Source organism: Oryctolagus cuniculus, chromosome 3, assembly GCF_964237555.1.
Source record: "Oryctolagus cuniculus chromosome 3, mOryCun1.1, whole genome shotgun sequence".
NCBI lineage: Eukaryota > Metazoa > Chordata > Mammalia > Lagomorpha > Leporidae > Oryctolagus > Oryctolagus cuniculus.
Genome location: NC_091434.1, coordinates 113,102,379 through 113,125,114, shown reverse-complemented (window position 1 = coordinate 113,125,114; position 22,736 = coordinate 113,102,379). Strand labels below are relative to the sequence as shown.

The 22,736-nt window shown below is 38.1% G+C and overlaps 2 protein-coding genes across 5 annotated transcripts in view; one reads left to right on the top strand and one right to left on the bottom strand.

Annotated features, from left to right (window-relative positions):
- DPP10 (dipeptidyl peptidase like 10) overlaps window positions 1-22,736 on the bottom strand; it is a 1,559,001-nt gene that overhangs the window by 579,582 nt on the left and 956,683 nt on the right. The window lies entirely within an intron of this gene.
- Window positions 2,088-2,885, top strand: LOC100341169 (oligosaccharyltransferase complex subunit OSTC-like). The gene has a single exon (XM_051849640.2). It carries the CDS (start codon window positions 2,127-2,129, stop codon window positions 2,442-2,444), a length of 318 nt encoding a protein of 105 aa, XP_051705600.1. The 5' UTR covers window positions 2,088-2,126; the 3' UTR covers window positions 2,445-2,885.

The window sequence follows — 22,736 nt, the reverse complement described above, 5'->3', positions numbered from 1 at the left end:
TAGATGTAATTAGAAGCAAATGCATGAACCAAAGAAATCCATAATGACATGAAAGAATGTTTCTCCCATGAAATTGAGATCTTAAAGAGAAAGAAAAATAAAATCTTGGAAATGAAGAATTCAGTAGAACAAATAAAAATTGAAGTAGAAAGCCATACAATAGAATCAGTGAAGCAGAAGAAGGAATATCTGAATTAGAATACAAATCACAGGCAATTATACAGTCAGGAAAAAAACAAAACAAAACAAAAAAAAAAAAAAAACAAAAAACCTCTGGCAACCCAGAGTACTGTACCATGCAAAGCTCTCATTTATGAATGGAGGTAAAATAAAGAACTTCCAGAACAAACAGAAATTGTCAGAATGTGTGACCACCTGTCCAGCCTTGAAAAGATGCTTAAGGATGCGTTATACATAAAACACAGAAACATGGTCATCACTATGAATGAAGGTAAAGGCAGAATTTCTCCCAGAAAAAATACAAAGGATATCCAAAGTAAATAATAGGAATATTTATAGAAAAACGGCAGAGCAAAGTCATTACTTATCAATAGTCACTTTGAATGTAAATGGCCTCAACTCTCCAGTTAAAAGACACAGACGGGCTGTATGGATTAAAAAGCAAACCCATCTATTCACTACCTAAAAGAAACACATGTCACAAAAAAAGATGAATACTTACTGAAAGTGAAAGGATAGAAAAAGTTATTCCATGCTAACAAAAACTGAGAAAGAGCTGGTGTAGCCATCCTAACATCAGACAAAATAGACTTTAACAAAAAAACTGTTAAGAGACAAAGAAGGGCACTATGTAATGATTAAGAGATCACTTCAACAGGAAGATGTAGCTATTATAAATGATATGTACCTAATTACAGGGCACCTCACTATTTAAAAGAAAGGTTAAGGGATCTACAGGGAGACATAGACTTCAATATAATAGTAGTGGGGGATTACAATACCCCATTCTCAGCAATGGAGAGATCAACCACACAGAAAATCTGCAAGGAAATAACAGAGTTAATTGACATATTACACAAAATGTACCTAAGAGATATCTACAGAACTTTCTATACTACAGTTGGAGAATACACATTCTTCTCACAAGTGCATGGAACTTCTCTAGGATTGATCACATACTAGGCCATAAAGCAAGCCTCAGCAAATGAAAAAATATCAAAATCAGATCATGCATCTTCTCAAATTATAATGGAATGAAGTGGGAAATCAGCAACTCTGGAATCCTAGGATATGTGCAAACACATGGGAACTGAAGAATATGCTCCTTAATGCCGGCGCCACGGCTCAGTAGGCTAATCATCCACCTTGTGGCACCGGCACACTGGGTTCTAGTCCCGGTTGGGGCACTGGATTCTGTCCTGGTTGCCCCTCTTCCAGGCCAGCTCTCTGCTGTGGCCAGGGAGTGCAGTGGAGGATGGCCCAAGTCCTTGGGCCCTGCACCCCATGGGAGACCAGGAGAAGCACCTGGCTCCTGCCTTCGGATAGGCATGGTGCATGGGCTGCAGCGTGCCAGCCACGGCGGCCATTGGAGGGTGAACCAACGGCAAAAGGAAGACCTTTCTGTCTCTCTCTCTCACTGTCCACTCTGCCTGTAAAAAAAAAAAAAAAAAAAAAAAAAAAGAATATGCTCCTTAAAGAACAGTGAGTCACTGAAGGAATTAAAGAGAAATAAAAAAAATTACTCGAAACAAAAAGAAGATGACAATACAACACATCAAAACTTATGGGACACAGCAAAAGCAGTGTTAAAAGGAAAGGTTATAGCAATTGGGGTCTACAACAAGAAATTGGAAAGCCACCAAATAAATGAGCTAACAATGTATCTCAAGGATCTAGAAAAACAATGGCAAATCAAAGACAAACTAGTTGGAGAAAGGAAACAATTTAATTGGAGAATAAATCAATAAAATTGAAACAAAAATTATGTAATATCAGCAAAATTAAGAGCTAGCTTTATGAAAAAATAAACAAAATTGAGAAGCCATGGTACAACTAACCAAAAAAAAAAAAAGAGAGAGAGAGAGAGAGAGAAGACCCAAATTAATAAAATTAGAGATGAGGGCGCGTGGGGCTTGGGGCCCATCGCTGTCCCTGCCACCGCCAACATGGAGACCTTGTACCGAGTCCCATTTTTAGTGCTCGAATGTCCCAATCTGAAGCTGAAGAAGCCTCCTTGGGTGCACATGCCATTGGCCATGACGGTGTACACTCTGGTGGTGGTGTCTTACTTCCTCATCACCGGAGGAATAATTTACGATGTTATTGTTGAAACTCCAAGTGTTGGCTCTATGACTGATGAACACGGGCATCAGCGGCCAGTGGCTTTCTTTGCCTACAGAGTAAATGGACAATATATGATGGAAGGACTTGCATTCAGCTTCCTGTTTACAATGGGAGGTTTAGGTTTCATTATCCTAGACTGATCCAATGCACCAAATATTCCAAAACTCAATAGATTTCTTCTTTTATTCATTGGATTCGTTTGTGTCCTATTGAGTTTTTTCATGGCTAGAGTATTCATGAGAATGAAACTGCCGGGCTATCTGATGGGTTAGAGTGCCTTTTGAGAAGAAGTCAAGATACTGGATTTGCTCCTGTTAATGAAGTTTTAAAGGCTGTACCAATCCCTGTTTGAAATATGGAAAAGAATGAAGAACAGCAGTAAAAGTATCGACTAAGCATAGGAAGCATATTAAAGCTTGGACTAGAATTTCTTCGTGGTGTCAGAGAGACAGTTTATCACAGTATTTTTTCCTGCTGACCTGTACTGACATACCAATGATGACTGGCATTTTCTTCTTAGTTTTTCATTTCTTAAAGAAAATATACTCGTAATATTGAATAAAGTGATAATTTTTTACAAAAAAAAAATTAGAAATGAAAAAAGAAACGTAACAACAGACACCAGAGAAATAAAAAGAATCATCAGAAATTACTACAAAGAGATGTATGGCAACAAACAGGCAAACCTGCAAGCAATGCCTGGATTCCTGGACACATACAACCTACCTAAATTGAACCAGGAAGGTATAGAAAACCTAAATAGACCCACAACCATGATGGAAACTAAATCATTAATAATGCACATCCCAACAAAGAAGAACCCAGGACTGGTTGGATTCACTGCTTTAATGCCCACCAGACATTTAAAGAACCAACTCCAATACTTCACAAGCTATTCAAAACAACTGAAAGGGGGAATCTCCCCAAATTCTTTCTATGAATCCAGCATCACCTTAATGCCTAAACCTGAAAAACATGCAAATGAGAAACTGAACTGCAGATCAATTTCCCTGATGAACACAGATGCAAATCTCCTCAATAAAATTCTAGCCAATCGAATACAGCAACACATCAAAAAGATCATCCACAAGGACCAAGTGTATGCAGGGATGGTTCAATATTTGCAAATCAATCATTGTCATATATAATATTAACAAACTGAAGAAGAAAAACCATATGATTATCTCAATATATGCAGATAAAGCATTTGATAAAATACCACAACCTTCCATGATGAAAACTCTAAGTAAATTGCGTACAGAAGGAACACTACTCAATGAAATAAAGGCAATTTATGACAAACCCACGGCAGGCATCCTATTTAATGGGGGGAAAGATGAAAGCATTCCCACTGAGATCCAGAACCAGACAAGGATGCCCACTCTCACAATTGCCATTCAACATAGTCCTGAAAGTTTTAGCCAGAGTCATTAGAAAAGAAAAAGAAATCAAAGGGATACAAATTGGGAGGAAGAAGTCAAACTATTCCTATTTGCCGATGACATCTTTCTATATATAGGGAATTGAAAAGACTTCACTAAGAGACTACTGAACTCATAAAAGAGTTGGTAAAGTCACATATATAAATCAATACAATAAAATCAACAGCCTTTGTATACAGAGACAATGCCACAGCTGAGAATGAACTTCTAAGATCAATCCAATTCACAATAGCTATAAAAAAATCAAACACCTTGGAATAAATTTAACTTAAATTTAAGGATGTCAAAGACCTCTATGATGTGAATCACAAAGAAATATAAATAAGATATAGAAATAGAAGAAGATACAAAAGAAAGAAATAGAAAAAGATACAAAAAATGGAAAAATCTTCCATGTTCATGGATTGGAAAAATCAGTATCATCAAAATGTCCATACTTCCAAAAGTAATTTACAGATTTAATAAAATATCAATCAAAATACCCAGGAAATTCTTCTCATATATAGAAAAAATGATGTTAAAATTCTTATGGAAACACTGTAGACCTTGAATAGCTAAAGAAATCTTCTATAACAAAAACAAAGCAGAAGGCATCACAATATCAGGTTTCAAGAAATATAATAAGGCAGTTACAATCAAACAGCCTGTTTCTGGTATAAAAACAGATGGATAGAACAACGGAACAGAATAGAAACAACAGAAATTAATCCAAGCATCTATAACCAACTTATTTTTTACAAAGGAGCTAAAATAAATTCCTGGAGCTACAATAGTCTCTTCAACAAATGGTAATGGGAAAATTGGATTTCCACATACAAAGTATGAAGCAAGACCCCTACATTACACCTTAGTAAAAAATCCACTCAAAATAGATTAAGACCTAAATCTACAACCCAGTACCATCAAATTATTAGAGAATATTGGGGAAAACCTGCAAGACATTGGCATAAGAAAAGACTTCTTGGAAAAGATCCCAGATGCACAAGTAATCAAAGCTGAAATTCAAAAATGGGATTACATCAAATTTAGAAGCTTCTGTACAACAAAAGAAACAGGAAAGTGAAGAGGCAACTGACAGAATGGTAGAAATTACTTGCAAACTATGTAAATATAAAGGATTTATAACAGAATTTACAAAGAGATCAAGAAACTCCAAGACAACAAAACAAACAACTCAGTTAAGAGATGGGCCAAGGACTTAAAGAGACATTTTTCAAAAGAGGAAATCCAAATGACCAACAGACACATGAAAAAATGCTCAGAATCACCATCTGCCAGGGAAATGCAAATCAAAACCACAGTGAGGTTTCACTTCACCCCAGTTAGAATGGCTTTTATATATAAATCAACAAACAACAAATTCTGGTGAGGATGTGAGGGAAATGTGCATTAATCCACTGTTGGTGGGAATGTAAACTGGTAAAGCCACTGTGGAAGACAGTTTGGAGATACCTCAGAAATCTGAATACAGATTCACAATATGACCCAGCGATTCCACTTCTGGGAATTTACCCATTAAAATGAAACCAGCATATGAAAGACTTATCTGCACCCCCATGTTTATTGCAGCTCAATTGACAATAGCTAAGACATGGAATCAACCCAAATGCCCATCAACTGAAGACTAGATAAATAAATTATGGGATATACACACTATGGAATACTACACAGTAGTAAAAAAAATGGATTCTGGTCATTTATAACAAAATGGATGAATCTGGAAAACATCATACTTAGTGAAATAAGCCTGTCTCAAAGGGACAAATACCACATATTCTCCCTGACCTGTGATAACTAATAGAGAACCTAACAGGCAATCTATAGAAAATGGACACTCTGGGAAGCAACAACTTGAACAGCCCTTGTCTTGACTGTTGAGGAACAGTTTTTTTTTTTTTTTTATACTACTTGTTGAACTCTTTACTGTGGGGAGCAACTCGGACTAGACTAAGTTACTGGAATTAACACTTCTTCTATGCATCTGCTCTCCCACAATATGGCGCTGGGAGAGGAGTAAACAGCTTCTACGCAGCTGCCTCTCGCCAACTTGAGTGATGACCTGCAGGAGCTGATCCTGCTCCTGATTGGAAGAGAGCAGCGTACTCGGAGTGTGGGTAGCAGAGTTGGGATTGGTGGAAGAGGACTATAAAGGAGGAGAGAGACAACATGCACCAGGAACACCTGAGGAACATCTGAGCAGCCCCCGAGAGAGCCGGCCAGGGGTGTGCTGCTCCCCCGCAGAAGTGGGGAAAGTGGCAGGGGGGCCCGCCCCTCCACGGAGGTGGAGGGACAGCAGCCAACCCGGGAAGAACCAGCAGCAAACCCGGGAAGGGCCGAGCAGACGAAAGAACAGCGCAGGGTCCTGTGTCGTTCCTCTGCGAAGAGGGGGAGTAACACTTTACTTAACATAGATTTAAACATATGTGTATAAAGTCAGTTGAAAATAGGTCTCAGTAGAAAATAAGAGTGGGAATAAGAGAGGGAGGAGGAATGGGGGTTGGGAGTATGGGTGGAAAGATGGGCATGGTGGGAAGAATCACCATGTTCCTAAAGTCCTTAAGTATAGCAGTATAGTTCTGCATACATTCCTATGGATTTACTTCTAAACTTGCCATGAGACCCCAAGTCCCCTTAAGCTAGGTGGTAAAAATATCATCCTAATTGTTAAAGTGATCATATGGATGGGATTAAGGGTCTGTTAATAATAATAGATAGAATTAAAAAAGGAGTAAATGCTCCAACATCGGAAGAAGTCCACAGAGCAGACTCATAGACTGACAATCATTTAAGTAGCACTCTGACCTCAGAATCAGCCCTTAAGGCCTTCTGATCTGGCTGAAAAATCCAGGACAGAAGTTCAGGCATGGAAAGCCAAGAAACGAGGCAAAAAATGTTCTTCATGAAGGACATCAGAGGGTGAGACCCCAGTGGAAAGAAGTGGTCATCAAAGAAGGAGGTATTTTTCTCTGAAGGGAGGAAAGGACTTCCACTTTGCTTATGGCCTTGTCTAAATATTGATGGAGTTTGTGCTTTTAAAAGGCTTCCACAGCCTAAGCAGCTCATCTTAAGAGCCTAGGTGATCACCGACGTCAGACGTAACAGTGTTAATTTTAAATTAACAAGAATCACTAACTTCCCATGCAGAACATCTGTATTCAAAAGCGTTATATTATACTTAATATCTAAGTGCCCATAAAAGATGTATCACTCTTGGTTGTTTCTTTATAGTTAATGGAGTTTCTAAAAAAGGGAGGGGGGCACTGTGGTGCAGGAGGTTAAAGCCATGACCTGAACACCAGCATCCCATATGGTACCAGTTCTAGTCTTGTCTGCTTGTCTTCTGATTCAGCTCTCTGCCATGGCCTGGGATAGCAGTAAAAGATGGCCCAAGTCCTTGGGCCCCTGCACCTGCATGGGAGACTTGGAAGAAGCTCATGGCTCTGGCTTCGGATCAGCCCAGCTCCAGCCATTGCAGCCATCTGGGGAGTGAACCAGCAGATGTAAGACCTCTCTCTCTCTGTCTCTACCTTTCTCTGTAACTCTGTCTTTCAAATAAATTTTTTAAAAAAGTGAAATTAACTTCAAGATTCAATGACTTTGAATAGCCCTTGTCTCAACTGTTGAGGAACAGTTTTATTGTTTTTTTTTTTTTTTTTGCTTTCTTTTTTGCTTTTTTTGGTGAAAATTGTTGAACACTTTACTTAGTATAGAGTTGGTCTTCTGTGTATGAAGTTAATCAAAAATGAATCTTAGTGGAGAATGGGACTGGGAATGGGAGAGGGAGGAGAAGGATGGGTGGTAGAGTGTTGGGAGGGCGGTATGGTGGGAAGAATCACTATATTCCTAAAGTTGTACTTATGAAATATATGAAGTCTGTATTCCTTAACTAAAGGTGTCTTTGGGGGGAAAAAGAATTATTTCTTACCATCTCTGTTTGATACAAATTTATTTTTTTGATGTAATGAATTTATATAGGTAAAAGGCCAAGGTAGACATCAAATTGTCCATTCCAATGGAAGATATTATGCTAACACATCGTTAAACAAATTATCATTATCTAATAAATTGCAATTTTAACTGTATTATTTTTGAATACTCTTTATATACAAGCATCTTTTTAAATTCCAAAAATATTTTGTCCATTCCTAATGAATTCTACATATTTTATTTACTGTATTTTTATACAGATGTTAATATAAAAAGTATAAAGCAAATGTACCAAACATAATCATTTTCAGACAATTCTCCAAATTGTATTTTGGTGGTTCTCAACTATTTTTCATTTGAGCTTTGAAGCCAAATTGCAACTCAGTTAATCAGAAATCGTAAATTGCACTATATATGCTTTGTAAATTAGAAAAATTTAAACAATTTAGAACTGAATCAAGGCCTTTCATTCAGATATACTTAATCCAATCATATATTCATGATGTTTTATCTTTTAATTTTAATACATATGCTTTCTGTTTCCTACTAGATTTAGTCCAAAATATTTACTATTATTGTAAACAGAATATTATAGAGTTTAACTAGTATATTTATAAAAGTAATGATTATGTTATATATAATCTCACATTTTCTGAAGACAAACAATAATTGAGTATTTCATTTCCCTACATATTCAATTATTTGGTTTTGAAAGTATTTTATGATTTTCTTTATCAATGTTTAAAAACATGTCATACTCTATAAACAATTTTTCCAGATAATTGTAGAATAACTTTTAATTTGTTGTGTACAGTTTCCTTCAATATGTAACATATTGTATAATACTATCACAAAGGAAGTTGATATTGATATGCTCCATCAGTTTTCTTCAGATTTCACTGCTTGCATGTATTCATTTGTGTAGAATTGTGTTTAATTCCATGTAGTTTACTCAGAAGAAACCAGCACCCCAATCAAGGTAAAGCGCAGTGTCATCACCAAGATCTCTTGTGCTACCCTTTAGTTTCCATACTCCACCACCACCTTGGATATATGTCTCTATTCTTTATCTCTAAAATTCTGTAATTTCAAAAATGCTGTATAATTTAACTTATGCAATAGGTAACCATTCTAGATTGGCTTGTTTCGCTCAGTATAATTGCCTTAAGATCCATCCAAGTGGTTGTATATCAATCATGTATTCCCTTTGATTACTGAGTAATATTAAATGCTACGAATATACCACAATTTGTTTAATCATTCATTTGTTGAAGGATATTTGAGTTGCTGTAATTTCCAGTTTGGGGGCACAAAGCTGCTGTGAATATTTCTTTAGATATTTTGTGTGAATATCAATTTCACTTTGTGACAAAAGTAGTTGCTGGACCCAGTAATAAGCACATGTTTATTTTTTTCTTTTTCTTTTTTCTAATTCATTGTGTTTTTCTAGAGTAGTTGGCCCATTTTAATTCTCAGCAGTTTCTCTGCATCCTTTGGTCTCTTTTCTTTTCATTTTATCTGTTCTGGTAGATGTAGAATAATATCCCATTTTGGTTTTCATTTGCATTTCTATAATAGCTAATGATAGTGAACATCTATTAATGTATTTATTTATGATTTTGCCTATCCTCATCTGTTCATGTCAATTGCCCATTTTCTGATTAGATTGTTTTTGTTGATGTATTCATGTAACTACTGAGTCTGAAGAGTTTTTTGTCTTTCTCAGATACAAATCCTTTATTGAATATGTGAATTTCAAATATTTTCTCGTAGCATGTAATTTATTTTTTCACTTTCTAAAAAATACTTTTGGAGGAAAAATTTTTAATATTAATGAGGTCTGATTTATTGTTTTTCTCATGAGGAATCATGCTATAGCGTGAACTTCAATAATTCTTCCATCTAGTCCTAGATTGCTTTCCTTTTCTCTTAAAATGGATGCAATTTTATATTTTTAATGTACATTCCTGCTCCACTTTGGGTTTTTTCTTCTACATGCTTGTACATGGAATGAAGATACATATGTCTTTAGTATTATCAATATTACTATTATTATTATTTTTACCTTTGGATGCCAATTTCCATTTGTTGAAAGCAGTTATTTCATTTCAGTGATTATTTTTCTTGGCTTTAATGTCAAAAGTAAGTCTGTGTGACTATGGTTGCAGGGACTCTGAATGTTTTCCTTCTAGTTGGCAACATCATCCATATTTCCACATTTAGTTATTTTTTCTAACTTTCCAGAGAATTTTTACATTTATTTGTTTATGTTTCTATCACTTAGAATTTTTATTAGAAATTGTTCTATGTCCTAATATATATTTCCATGTTCCTTTATATAAACATAATTTTACTCGATTAATGTGTTAACATAAACCTGTGTAAAGGAAATGTCCTATTTCCAGCCACACTATACATCTGCAACAAAATCCAATTGATCACATATCATTATGTTTATAACATTAAGTTAATATGCTGGACTTTTATTTAAATGTTTAGATATCTGTTGAGAAATGAAATTACATGCTCATTGCCTTTCTATTTTGTATTATATTGATCATCAAATATTTAAAAATTTAACCTTTTAATTTTTTGTTAAAAAATTAACACACATGTAACATTGTCCATATTTATGAGTTGCTATGTGATATTTGATTACATGTAAATACTGTAAAATGTTCAACCAGGTTAAACATATTTATCCTTTCAAGCATTAAATACTTTTCAGCTTTCATTTATTTGGGCTATCTGGAATAGTTAAATATTTTTAATTAGAAGACTTTTTCTTTCCATTTGAATTGTCCTTGCAGTTTATTTTAAAGTCAATCTTCAAATAATTCAAACTATTTTGTTTAATTCTGCCCTCGAAGCAGATATATTTGATTGATTTCTTCATTTTATTTCTCACCGAGAAAGTGAACTTTATACTTCACTCCTTTGTTTATTTTTTGTTTCTGTGTCTATTTCTATAACTTTCTTTTCTTTTTAAAGGAAAGGGTTTATTGGTGGGGAAACTCAACAGATCAGAGGGAAGCGGTAAAAAAGGAAAAGAAAGGGAAGGTGAGCATAAGAGAGAGATTGAGAGTGAAAGAGCTGGGAAAGAGAGGTTGAGAGAGAGAGAGAGGTTGAGAGACAGGTAGGTCGAGAGATAGAGAATCTTTTTTTTGTAATAATTATTTTTATTATCTTCTTACATGGTGTTACCATACACTGGGAGTCCACTCACAAGCAGTATCAACAAATAATCAGCTTCAGGTTGGAGGCACTAAAAGCAAGGTTCTGTGTGTGTGTGTGTGTGTGTGTGTGTGTGTGTTTAAGTTTTATTTTATTTTAATTTATTTTTAAGAAATACAGATTTCATAAGTATAACTTTAGGAATATAGTTACTCTTCTCAGCATACCCGCCCTCCCACACACACTCCAACCCCTCATTCCCCTCCTCCTCCTCCATCTCCCTTTGCCAGTCCCATTCCCCATTTAGATTCATTTTCAATTAACTTTGTACACAGAAGACCAACTCTATACTAAGTAAAGATTTCAACAATTTGCACACACACACACACACATACAAAAAAACCTGAGAACTAGTTTTACAGTTAGCTGTCATAACACAACTCATTATGGATACAGGTCTTGCATGAGGAGTTAGTGCACAGTGACTCCTGTTGTTAATTTAACGATTAACACTCTTATGTATGACGTCAGTGACCACCCGAGGCTCTTGACATGAGCAGCTCACAATATGGAAGTATTTTGAATCCACAAACTCCATCAGTATTTGCATAAGGCAATAAGGAAAATGGAAATTCTCTCCTCTCTCTCTCTCTTTTTTTTTTTTTTTTTTTTTTTGATAGGCAGAGTGGACAGTGAGAGAGAGAGACAGAGTCTCTCCGCTCTTTAGAGAAAAGTACATCATTCTCTGATGGCCATCAAAGCAAGATTCTATTTATTTGTGACAAGTAAAGGAGACAGTGGGAAGGTATTGTTCTCTGAGGAAAGTGCCTTCCAGAGAAACAGTGTGCCAAGGCTTTTATAGCAAAAGTTAAGGGAGTGTTCAGGATGCAGAAAAGGGGAAGAAGTGGGCTCTTCATGCTCAGCAACATACATTTCTACACAATGCATGCTCAAACATCAGACAATGACAGTTTTTGCAACTTTCCTTTTTTGTGGTTGTCTGGTCACCTCTGAGTCCAGTGTTGCAAGATAACAGCTCCCAGAGCATCTTCTGGAATATGAGCCCAAGAGAGTAAACTCTTTTCCATTCACTGTTCTGCTGCCATCCTTTTCCCTAAGTCCTACACTCTTTTGTTTGTTTAGGTTTTTAAAACATCATTCTCATGTTAACGGGATATTAATAGAGAACATACTCAACTCAATGTAGTTCATCAGACCATTTTAAGAACATAGCAGAGGTATTGCGGTACACTCCGGTAAGTGTCAAAGGCATCCCATTTTAAACACCAGTTCAAATCCAGGTGTTCACTTCCAATCCAGCTTCCTGCTGGTGCACCTAGAAAAGCAGCAGAAGATGGCACAAAGGATTGGCCCACTGCCACACACAAGGAAGATCCAGATGGTGTTCCAGTTCCTGCCTTTGGCCAGGCTCAACCCCAGTCATTGTGCCCATTTAGAGAGTGAACCAGCAGAGGGAAGATCTCTCTCTCTCTCTCTCTCTCATTCTCTCTCTCTTTCTCTGTGTGTGTATGTGTGTCCATTTGTGTGTAACTCTGCTTTTCAAATAAATACTTTTTTTAAAAAAAAGATTGTAATACTTAGCTGCGCCCTTTCCTCCTTCTCTTCCCTTCTCCTCCTCCTCCTCATCCTTCTACCTCTATTTTTCAGATGACATATTTTTAATTCACATTATAATCAAAGGCTCAATGCTAAACTAAATGAAGAGTTCAACAAGTAAAAAGTCAAGAAGACCATAGTTCATCAGGAATACAGGCAAGGACTACATATAATAATCAAATAAGGCCGGTGCGGCGGCTCACTAGGCTAATCCTCCACCTTGCGGCGCTGGCACACCGGGTTCTAGTCCCGGTCGGGGCACCGGATTCTGTCCTGGTTGCCCCTCTTCCAGGCCAGCTCTCTGCTGTGGCCAGGGAGTACAGTGGAGGATGGCCCAAGTGCTTGGGCCCTGCACCCCATGGGAGACCAGGATAAGTACCTGGCTCCTGCCTTCGGATCAGCGTGGTGCGTGGCCGCAGCGCGCTGGCCGTGGCGGCCATTGGAGGGTGAACCAACGGCAAAAAGGAAGACCTTTCTCTCTGTCTCTCTCTCTCTCTCTCATTGTCCACTCTGCTTGTCAAAAAAAAAAAGGTGTCAGTGTCAAGCATGTACAGTAAATTTTAAAATAATCAAGATAATCAAGATCTGTAAACTATAGCGGTATATCAGCACACCACGCTGATCCGAAGGCAGGAGCCAGGTACTTATCCTGGTCTCCCATGGGGTGCAGGGCCCAAGCACTTGGGCCATCCTCCACTGCACTCCCGGGCCACAGCAGAGAGCTGGCCTGGAAGAGGGGCAACCACGACAGAACCTGGTGCCCCAACTGGGACTAGAACCTGGTGTGCCGGCGACGCATGGCGGAGGATTAGCCTAGTGAGCTGACGCGCTGGCCTATCATTCCTTAAAAAAGAGATTTGTTATTGCTTCTCTGCCTTGTGGCTGAGATCAAGTGTGAAAAAAAAAAAAAAAAGATTTATTTATTTACTTTGAGTTACAGAGAGAGTGGCAGAGATCAAGAGAAAGATCTTCCGTCTACTGGTTTACTCCCCAGATGGCTGCAATGGCCAAGTCTGGGCCACCCCAAAGCCAAGAGCCAATAGCTTCATCCAGGTCTCCCATAAGGGTGGCAAGTGCCCAAGCACTTGGGCCACATTATGCTGCTTTTCCCAGGCCATTAGCAGGGAGCTAGATGGAAATGGAGCTGCTGGGACACAAATGGGCACCAAAAGTGGTGCTGGCAGTGTCACAGGAGGCAGTTTTACCTGCTATGCCACAGCCCTATGCATATCATTCTTTACCGTATTTAACAAAGATGTAAAAGTTTGACAAAACTACATTTGCAGCAATAGTGATACACACAGATATTTCTCTTAGGTTTTGCTTTTGTTTTCTTTTTAGATTTTAGTTCCCACTATATCTGATATCTCTTGATTTTTTTCCCTGCTAGATTAAGGACTTGTAGTGCAGGTAATGGACAGATAAGCTTCTCTTTAACAAACTCTAAAACAGGCTTCCACCCCCTGTCTGTTTCAAGAACACATTTCATCATAACCCATGGGATGTTTATCCTTTGTCATCAGTCTCCCTTTTCCAAATGGCCCCCAAGCCCCACTAGTGTCATAGACAAATGAACCCAGAAAAGTCAACAAAGATCAGATGGCTAGTAAGTGACAAGATGAAATTGGAGCCTATTTCTTTGACTTTAGGTTCTCTCTTTCTCTCTCTCTCATTTGCTATCTCCCCAAATAAATGTCCTTTCTCCCATTCTTTCATCATATATTAATTTTGCTATTTCCTAAGATAATCCACAATTTTGTAAGCAATGTTTGAAGAATATCCCCATTTCCTTTCAGCCAGAAGAACTCTCAACTGGAATCCAGCTCCTCTGTGTCTGCACTTCTGACTTCATTAGCACCCCAGTTTGCCTCTCTGTGACTATGAAGGTGTCATTACCACATTCCCTCTCTTTCTCAAACAGAGCAGTGTCACAGCACTCACTTATTTGCTTTCTTCAAGAAACTTGTGTACAAAATGCTAGCCCAAAATTCCAAATTTACCCTCTACTCATTGGTATGCACTCTTTAAGGAATTGTAACTTCTGTATCATTTGCATCACAACTCATCAGCAAATATTTATAATGCACATTGCATTCTCAGAACCTTAATTTATTTTATAATCAAACCTAGGTTAGCTAGCAGAAGTAATTTTACTATTTAATATAATTTTAATCATTTTCTTAGTATTTTAACTCTAAGGCATCAGTAAACAGAGAATCTTAGATACAAATTATTCATCCCTGTCACAACTGATCACTGAGAAGGTAGCTCAGAAGTTAATTGGTAGTATACTGTAAATCATTTTGAGAGATATTGCATCATATAAAGTTATTTTCTTAATTTTCAGAAGACCAAATCTAAAATCAATACCTTGTCCCCAGTACAAAGAAAATGTAACTAAAATTTAATATTCACTTCTCATAGGCTCTATACTAGCAAGGTGTCTAATAATAAATCTTTTTTCCGATTATTCAGTACCTAAGTATGACACACCTCTCATAGGTGTGTTAGTGTTCATATACAACTGTGAAAGTATATTCTATATTAAGAGTTGCTATTAAACAGTTAGATGGGGGCAGGCATTGCAGTCAGCAGGTAATGTCCCTTCTTCCAGGCCTGCATACCATTCCAGAGTGCCAGTTCCAGTCCGGGATCCTCTGATTCTGATCTAGCTTCCTGCTAATGTGCCTGGTCAAAGTATTTGGTACCTGCTACAAAATTGGGAGACCAGGCTTTGGCCTGGTCCAGTTATGCCTACTACAGGCATTTAAGGAGTGAAGCAGAGAGATCCCCCCTCCTTCTCTCTTTCTCTCTCTCTCTGTCCCCTGCCCCTCCCCCCAACCCTTATGCCTTCCAAATAAATAAATCTTTAAAAAAACAGGCAAATATTTGCTCACCTTTTAAAACCCTATGCTATGATTATGAATCTCAGCAAAACATCCATAGAAGTGCACAGTCTAATAATCCCAAATATTTGTAGAACTGGAAAAATAATTATTTGTTAAATAGTTACAAGGGAAATAATCACCAAAACATTCAGCTCTGCCATTGTCAATGTGGTCAGGCCTAAAGCGGAATAATTCACTCCATGTTCTTTTCTTCTCTAGTCTGTCATTTAAGATCATAGGCTGCTATTGGTATTTCTGTGCTGTCTTTCAAAAATCCAATCTTGCTTTTAAATGGCCTTTTGAAATGAGTTGGCTGCATAATCTTAGAAGAAAAAAGCACGTTCTTCAGCATTGAACTAAAGAAAAATTCATTTATTACTTTTAGTTCTTGGTTTCTCTTTATTGAAAATTGTGTTACTTTTTATCTAGTTTATTCTTGATATCAGAGGTTCAGAAAGACTGCTTTTAATTTAAACCTTATTTGAAATAATTTCTTTTTAGTTCAGGAATAAAAAGGAAAGTCTACTCAGGCAGTTACTCATAATTTCCCACAAGAAGAACAAAGTCATTTTCCTTTCTGCCCTCTTCACTCTCCTTCCCCCACACCAACACCTCCATTTGCACTGCTACAATGTAAGTCTTCATTTATTCTTCACTGCTATAATTTTCCATGGTTATGTCAGTATCAGTGAGTCTCTTAGTGCATTTACACTTTAAATATTATTAAATAGCTCAATAAAAATATCTCTGTATACTGAAACACTACACAGAAAATTAGATGTTGTCAAAAATTACACCATTTCAAATCAATGAAAGATAACAAGTTCTTTTAATATTTCCTAAGGTTGTCAACTAGGAAAATAACAACGTTTTCCTATTTTCTTCTTAAGAAATTAAATTATGCTGTTTATTTTTGAGGGGGGTATATTTTTAATTTTAATTTTTTTAACAGATTCAATGAGATTTCTAGATATAATTCTAAGAACATAATCATAGTCTTTTCTTCCCTCCCTAACCTTCTCTCCTTCCCACTCTCTTTCCTTTTACCTTTTATTTCAGTTTTCCAGATTACATATTTCAAAATTCAATTACAATAAAAAGGCGTAATACTTCACCAAATAAGAAATTTAACAACGAAAAAGCAAAAGAAGAGCTCAGTTTAGTGGGATATAGACAAAGGCTACACACAATTAAATGAAAAAAGGACCACTTCACCCATGTATAGTAACTTTCCAAGTAATCACAAGTCATTAAAACTATAGTAGTATAACATTCCTGGCCATTGCATTGACAAAGATATAAAGCAGAGTTTTTCAAAACTAGATTTGTAGCAATACTGATATACACAGACATTTCTTTCTTTTGAATGGATAAAGAAATGCGCGGTGGCATAGAAGGTAAAGCCTCAGCCCACAGTGCTGGCATCACATGTGAGTGCCAGTTGGAGTCCTGGCTGCTCCACTTCCCATCCAGCTCCCAACTACTGCACCTGGGAAAGCAGCAGAAGATGGCCCAAGTCCCTGGGCTCCTGCATCCGCATGGGAGACCCAGAGGAAGCGCCTGGCTTCAGTCTGGCACAGCCCCTGCCATTTTGGCCATTTGGGAGAGAGAACCAGTGGAGAGAAGTTATCTCTCTCAGGGGACTGGGAACAGGAGAGGGAGGAGGAGTAGCATGGGAAGGCAGATACAAAGGGAAGAAACACTATATTCCTAAAGTCGTACTTATGAAATGAATGAAGTCTGTATTCCTTAAATAAAAGGTTACTTTGGGGCGGGTGGGTAAGTAAATAAATCTGAAAAAAAAAGATCTCTCATTATTTCTCTGTCTCTGTTTTTGTCTCTCTCTCTCTCTCTCTCTCACTATATCTCTGCCTTTCAAATAAATAAATCTTAAAAAATGTGTAATATTATTAAGCTTTTGAAAAAAAATTAAATTCTACCTTTTGCCCCAAAATGGATGCCATTGGATGACATCATATTGAGTGTAATAAGCCAAACCCAAAAAGACAAATACCACATGTTCTTCCTTATATGTGAGAGCTAAAATTTAAAACACAAATGAAAAAGAAGCAGAAAAAAAAAGAAAGAAAAAAAATGTGGTTCTTAATACAAATTTAAGGAGCAGAAGTATGTAATATTACAGCAGAACAAAATGAGATACATCATGATAAAATTGCATCAACTTTGTTTTTTATTTTTTACATAATATAAATTTCAAAGTACTCAACCCATTTCATGTCTAGTATTATCATTATTACTGTTTAAAATGTAGAATACAATATAAGGTACTTTCAATTGTTCAACTTCAGAATCACAGAGGCCGGCGCCCTGGCTCACTAGGCTAATCCTCCGCCTTGCGGCGCCAGCACACCGGGTTCTAGTCCCGGTCGTGGCGCCGGATTCTGTCCCGGTTGCCCCTCTTCCAGGCCAGCTCTCTGCTGTGGCCAGGGAGTGCAGTGGAGGATGGCCCAAGTACTTGGGCCCTGCACCCCATGGGAGACCAGGATAAGCACCTGGCTCCTGCCTTCGGATCAGCGCTGTGCGCCGGCCGCAGCACACTGGCCACGGCGGCCATTGGAGGGTGAACCAACGGCAAAGGAAGACCTTTCTCTCTCTGTCTCTCTCTCTCACTGTCCACCTGTCCACTCTGCCTGTCAAAAAAAAAAAAAAAAAAAAAGAATCACAGATTATAGCTTTACATTCTTTTAGAACATTTGTCTCGAGGCCAGCACTGAGGCATAGCAGGTAAGCCACCAGCTGCAGTGCTGCCATCCCATATGGGTGCCAGTTTGAGTCTCAGCAGCTCCACTTCTGATCCAGCTCTCTGCCATGGCATGGGAAAGCAGTGGAGGCCTAATTCCTTGGGCCCCTGCACCCACATGGGAGATTCAGAGGAAGTTCCTGGCTCCTGGCTTCAGATTGGCTCGGTTCCTACCTTGGCCGCCATTTGGGGAATGAACCAGTGGATGGAAGACCTCTCTCTCTTTCTCTGATTCTTTGTAATTCTGCCTTCCAAATAAATAAATAAATCTTAACAAAAAAAGAATAGTTGTCTCTTCCTTCATTCTCTTCAGTCTAAATGTTATCATGTTTATTTTAGATTTACACACCAGAAGTATAATACTGAATTGTTGTTCGATGGTTAATGAAAAAATATAGTATATAGTAAAATGACAAAGTGACCTGAAAGTCTCTAGTAAAAAGAAGTCTTTGACCGTGTTGAATTTTGAAGTCCAAAATATAAATCAAATAATAACTCAGATTGTCTCATCAATTAAGGAGAATTCAAGTACCCTATCACTTAGTATTATGAACCTCATTCCACCCATTCCTTGCTGAATCAGAAGTGGAGCAGCCAGGACTTGAACTGATGCCAAATATGAGATGCCAGTGTTATAGGCGCCTGCTTTATCCGCTATGCCAGAACACTACCCTCTCCCCTGAATTCTACCCTTTTTTCACTACATTTGTGAAAATTTTTAGGAACCTTACCTTGAATTGAAATGATTCAATTATAAATTCTATGAATTTTACTACCTACAGTTCATTCATCTTTTCTGGAACGTCCCAAACATAGTAATGAACATAGTCTGCCTTCTGTATTCTCAAACTAAGACAATCAGTCTTGCTTCATTAACTGGAGTCAGAGCTGGGAGACCAGAACTTAGTTCTAGGTCAACCTTTCACTAGCACATATACGCTTGGCTAGGTCACTCCATTTCTTAAGGAATAAGTTTCTTATGTAAAAAGATTGGCGTAAATCACACCTGACTGTGATCTAAGACTTCTAGATGTTCTCATAGTACAGAGAGGGTTAAAGGATTGATCTCATGCAGATCGAACTCTTACTGCTTTAATGGGTTTGTTTATACAGAATTTCACTGGAATCACTACACACATAGACATGCACCACACACACAACACACATGCAGACACACACAATGGCCCACAAAGATCTTGCATCCCTAAGATCCTCTAATTTCCTTTTTGTCTTCTAGTAGCTTTTCTTCTTGTTTTCATCAGACTTTAAAAAGCTCATCAAGTAAGAATTGTACTTCCATGTTCTGAAGGTTAATTATTAAATTCTACCTCAAACTTATCATCCCTTGAATAAATAACTCAAGAGCTTTAAGATTTACTCATATGGTTAATCAGTCAAATTAGCCAATTATTTGAAATCCTAATGACTCTCAAACCTCTTTTTGAGACCTTCTTCAAACTAAAATCTCCTGAATTTGAGTGAATAATCTAAACAAGAGATATGCATTTGCAGGAAGGATTTTTGCACTCTGAGAAGGATAGGAAAACTGCACACTTGAAAAGTGCTTTCTTTGTACTCTGAACTATAGCTCTACATTGAACTCTTACATGAGTAAACTTATTCCATGCTCCATTATTCGACAGCAGAATTTTCAGTGTGTATCTGGTAGGTTCTTGGGCAACAGAGGTCCTAGATATCAAAGCAGGATTCTTTAAAATGCAAAGACTTGTCTTCCTTCTCACTGGATTGAGATTTTCCATTCAGGTACAAACAAATGATAACTAAAACTCAAAGCACCCTATCAAACATCGACAGTGTGACATCAAACTATCACTGCAGGGACCACATTGCCCTGTAGTGGGTTAAGCTACTACTTGCAATGCCAGAATCCCATGATATCCCTAATGAATCAGTGGAAAGATGGCCCAAGTGCTTGGACACCTGCACCCACAGAGGAGACCTGGAAGAAGCTCCTGAATCGGCATTGGCAACCCAACATCAGTTGCAGCAGATGGAAGATGTTTTCAATCTTAATCCCAATCTCAATCTCTCAATCTCTCTCTCCTTCCCCCACCCTCTCTCTCTCCTCCCCCGCTTCTTCCTTCCTTCCTTCTAATTCTGCTTTTCAAACAGATAAATAAAATCAGCAGTTTTTTCCTGATCTCCCAAATGGGTAGCAGGGGCCCAAAGACTTGTGTCATCTTCTGATGCTTTCCCAGATTCATTAGCAGGGTGCTGGATTGGAACTGGAGCATCCAGGACTAGAACCAGCACCCATATGGGATACTGGTATTGCAGGTGTTAGTTCACCAGCTGTGCCACAGTGCCAACCCATGGGAATTAAATTTAAAAAAATCAAAAACAAAAACAAAATAAAAAAAGTTCCTCTGTATATCAGTTTCGCTGCAAATACAGTGTTTTTTCAAATTTATTTTAAATCTTATTTAAATTGTTGGTTTTTATTTTTATTTTTATTTATTTATTTTTGGACAGGCAGAGTGGACAGTGAGAGAGAGACAAAAAGGTCTTCCTTTGCCGTTGGTTCACCCCCAATGGCCTCTGCAGCCTGGCTGAAGCCAGGAGCCAGGTGCTTCTCCTGGTCTTCCATGCCGGTGCAGGGCCTAAGGACTTGGGCCATCCTCCACTGCACTCCCGGGCCACAGCAGAGAGCTGGACTGGAAGAGGAGTAACCAGGACAGAATCCGGCACCCTGACCAGGACTAGAACCCGGTGTGCCGGCACCACAGGCAGAGGATTAGCCTATTGAGCCACAGAACCGGCTATTTTTATTTATTTATTTATTTATTTTTTTGACAGGCAGAGTTAGACAGTGAGAGAGAGACAGAGAGAAAGGTCTTCCTTCCATTGGTTCACCCCCCAAATGGCTGCTACGGCTGGCGGGCTGCGGCTGATCCGAAACCAGGAGCCAGGCGCTTCCCTCTGGTCTTCCATGCTGGTGCAGGGCACAAGCACTTGAGCCATCCTCCACTGACCTGCCGGGCCACAGCAGAGAGCTGGACTGGAAGAGGAGCAACCAGGACAGAATCCGGCACCCCAACCGGGACTAGAACCCAGGGTGCTGGCGCTGCAGGTGGAGGATTAGCCTAGTAAGCCACGGCACCTGCTAAATCTTATTTAAATTGTTAAGAATTATGCACTACTGATTGCTAGTAATGTTGAACTTTTTTTTTCATGTATTGTTGCTATTTGTATTTCTTCTTTTGAGAACTGTCTATTGGGATATTACCTCATCTCTGTCAAAATGGTTAAAAAACAGAGTAAGAAATGCTGGCAAGGATGTGGAAAAGAGGTGACACTTATAGAATGTTGGTGGAAATGTCAATTACTGCAGCCACTATAGAAAACACTACTGAGATTTCTTAAAAACCAGAAATAGATTTGCCATATGATCCAGCAATCCCACTAACTGAGTATATGACACGAACACGTTTTACCAAAGAGATACCTGAACCATCATGTTTATATCAGCACTGTTCACAATAATCAAAACATGGAATCAATTAAGGTGTCCATCATCAGGTGAATGGATACAGAAAATGTGATATATATTCACAATGGAATATTATTTGGCTATAAAAAACAATGAAATTCTACCATTTGCATAAAATGGGTACCACTGGAGGACATAATGTTGGGTTAAATAAGCTGATACAGAAAGACAAACATACTGTGTGTTGTCCTTTATATGTGGGAGCTAAAATTAAAAAAAAAAAACTAAAAGCAAAGTAAAAAATGAAAAATAAATGCCTGTGTGGGGCAAGGGCTGTGGCATAATGAGTTAATGTCCTGGCCTGAAACACCGGCATCTCATATAGGTGCCAGTTCAAGACCTGGCTGCTCCTCTTCTGATCCAGCTCTCTGCTATGGTCTAGGAAAGCAGTGGAAGATGGTCCAAGTCCCTGGGCCCCTGCCCCATGTGGGAGACCCAGAAGAAGCTCCTGGCTCCTGGCTTCAGATCTGTGCAGTTTCAGCCATTGTGGCCAATTGGGGAGTGAACCATCAGATGGAAGACAACTCTCTCTTTCTCTCTGCCTCTCCTCTCTGTGTAACTCTGACTTTCAAATAAAGAAATAAAACTTTTTTAAGAAAAGAAATGCTTGTGTGTATCAGTATGGTTGCAAATATAGTTTTGTCAACCTTTGTTTCATGCCTTTTTCAAATCAATAGTTAGAAATGGTATACTACTATAGTTTCAATGATCTATGATTATTTTAAAATTTACTGTATATAAATGAAATAGTCATCTTTCCACTTATTACTGCTTATAGCCATTGCCTTTATTCCTGCTACATTAGGATCTTTTTGCTTTTTACTTGTTAAACCTTTTATTTGGTGAAGCATTCAACCCATGACTGCAATGAAATTTAAAATATGCTATATAAAAAAACTAGAAAAAGAGAGAGAAAGTGAAGGAGAAGGAAGGAGGTAGAGTTAGGGTGGGAATATTATTATATTCTTAGAATTTTATTATAAACTATATTACATCTGTTAAAAAAATAACTGAAGGGGCCGGTGTTGGGGGATAGAGGGTTAAGCCACTACTTGCAGTGCAGGCATTCCATACAGGCACCAGTTCAAGTACTAGCTGCTCTACTTCCAATC

What these genes read in the sequence shown, in the direction of transcription:
- LOC100341169 (XM_051849640.2), top strand. Translation starts at nt 2,127, where the DNA reads ATGGAGACCTTGTACCGAGTCCCATTTTTAGTGCTCGAATGTCCCAAT.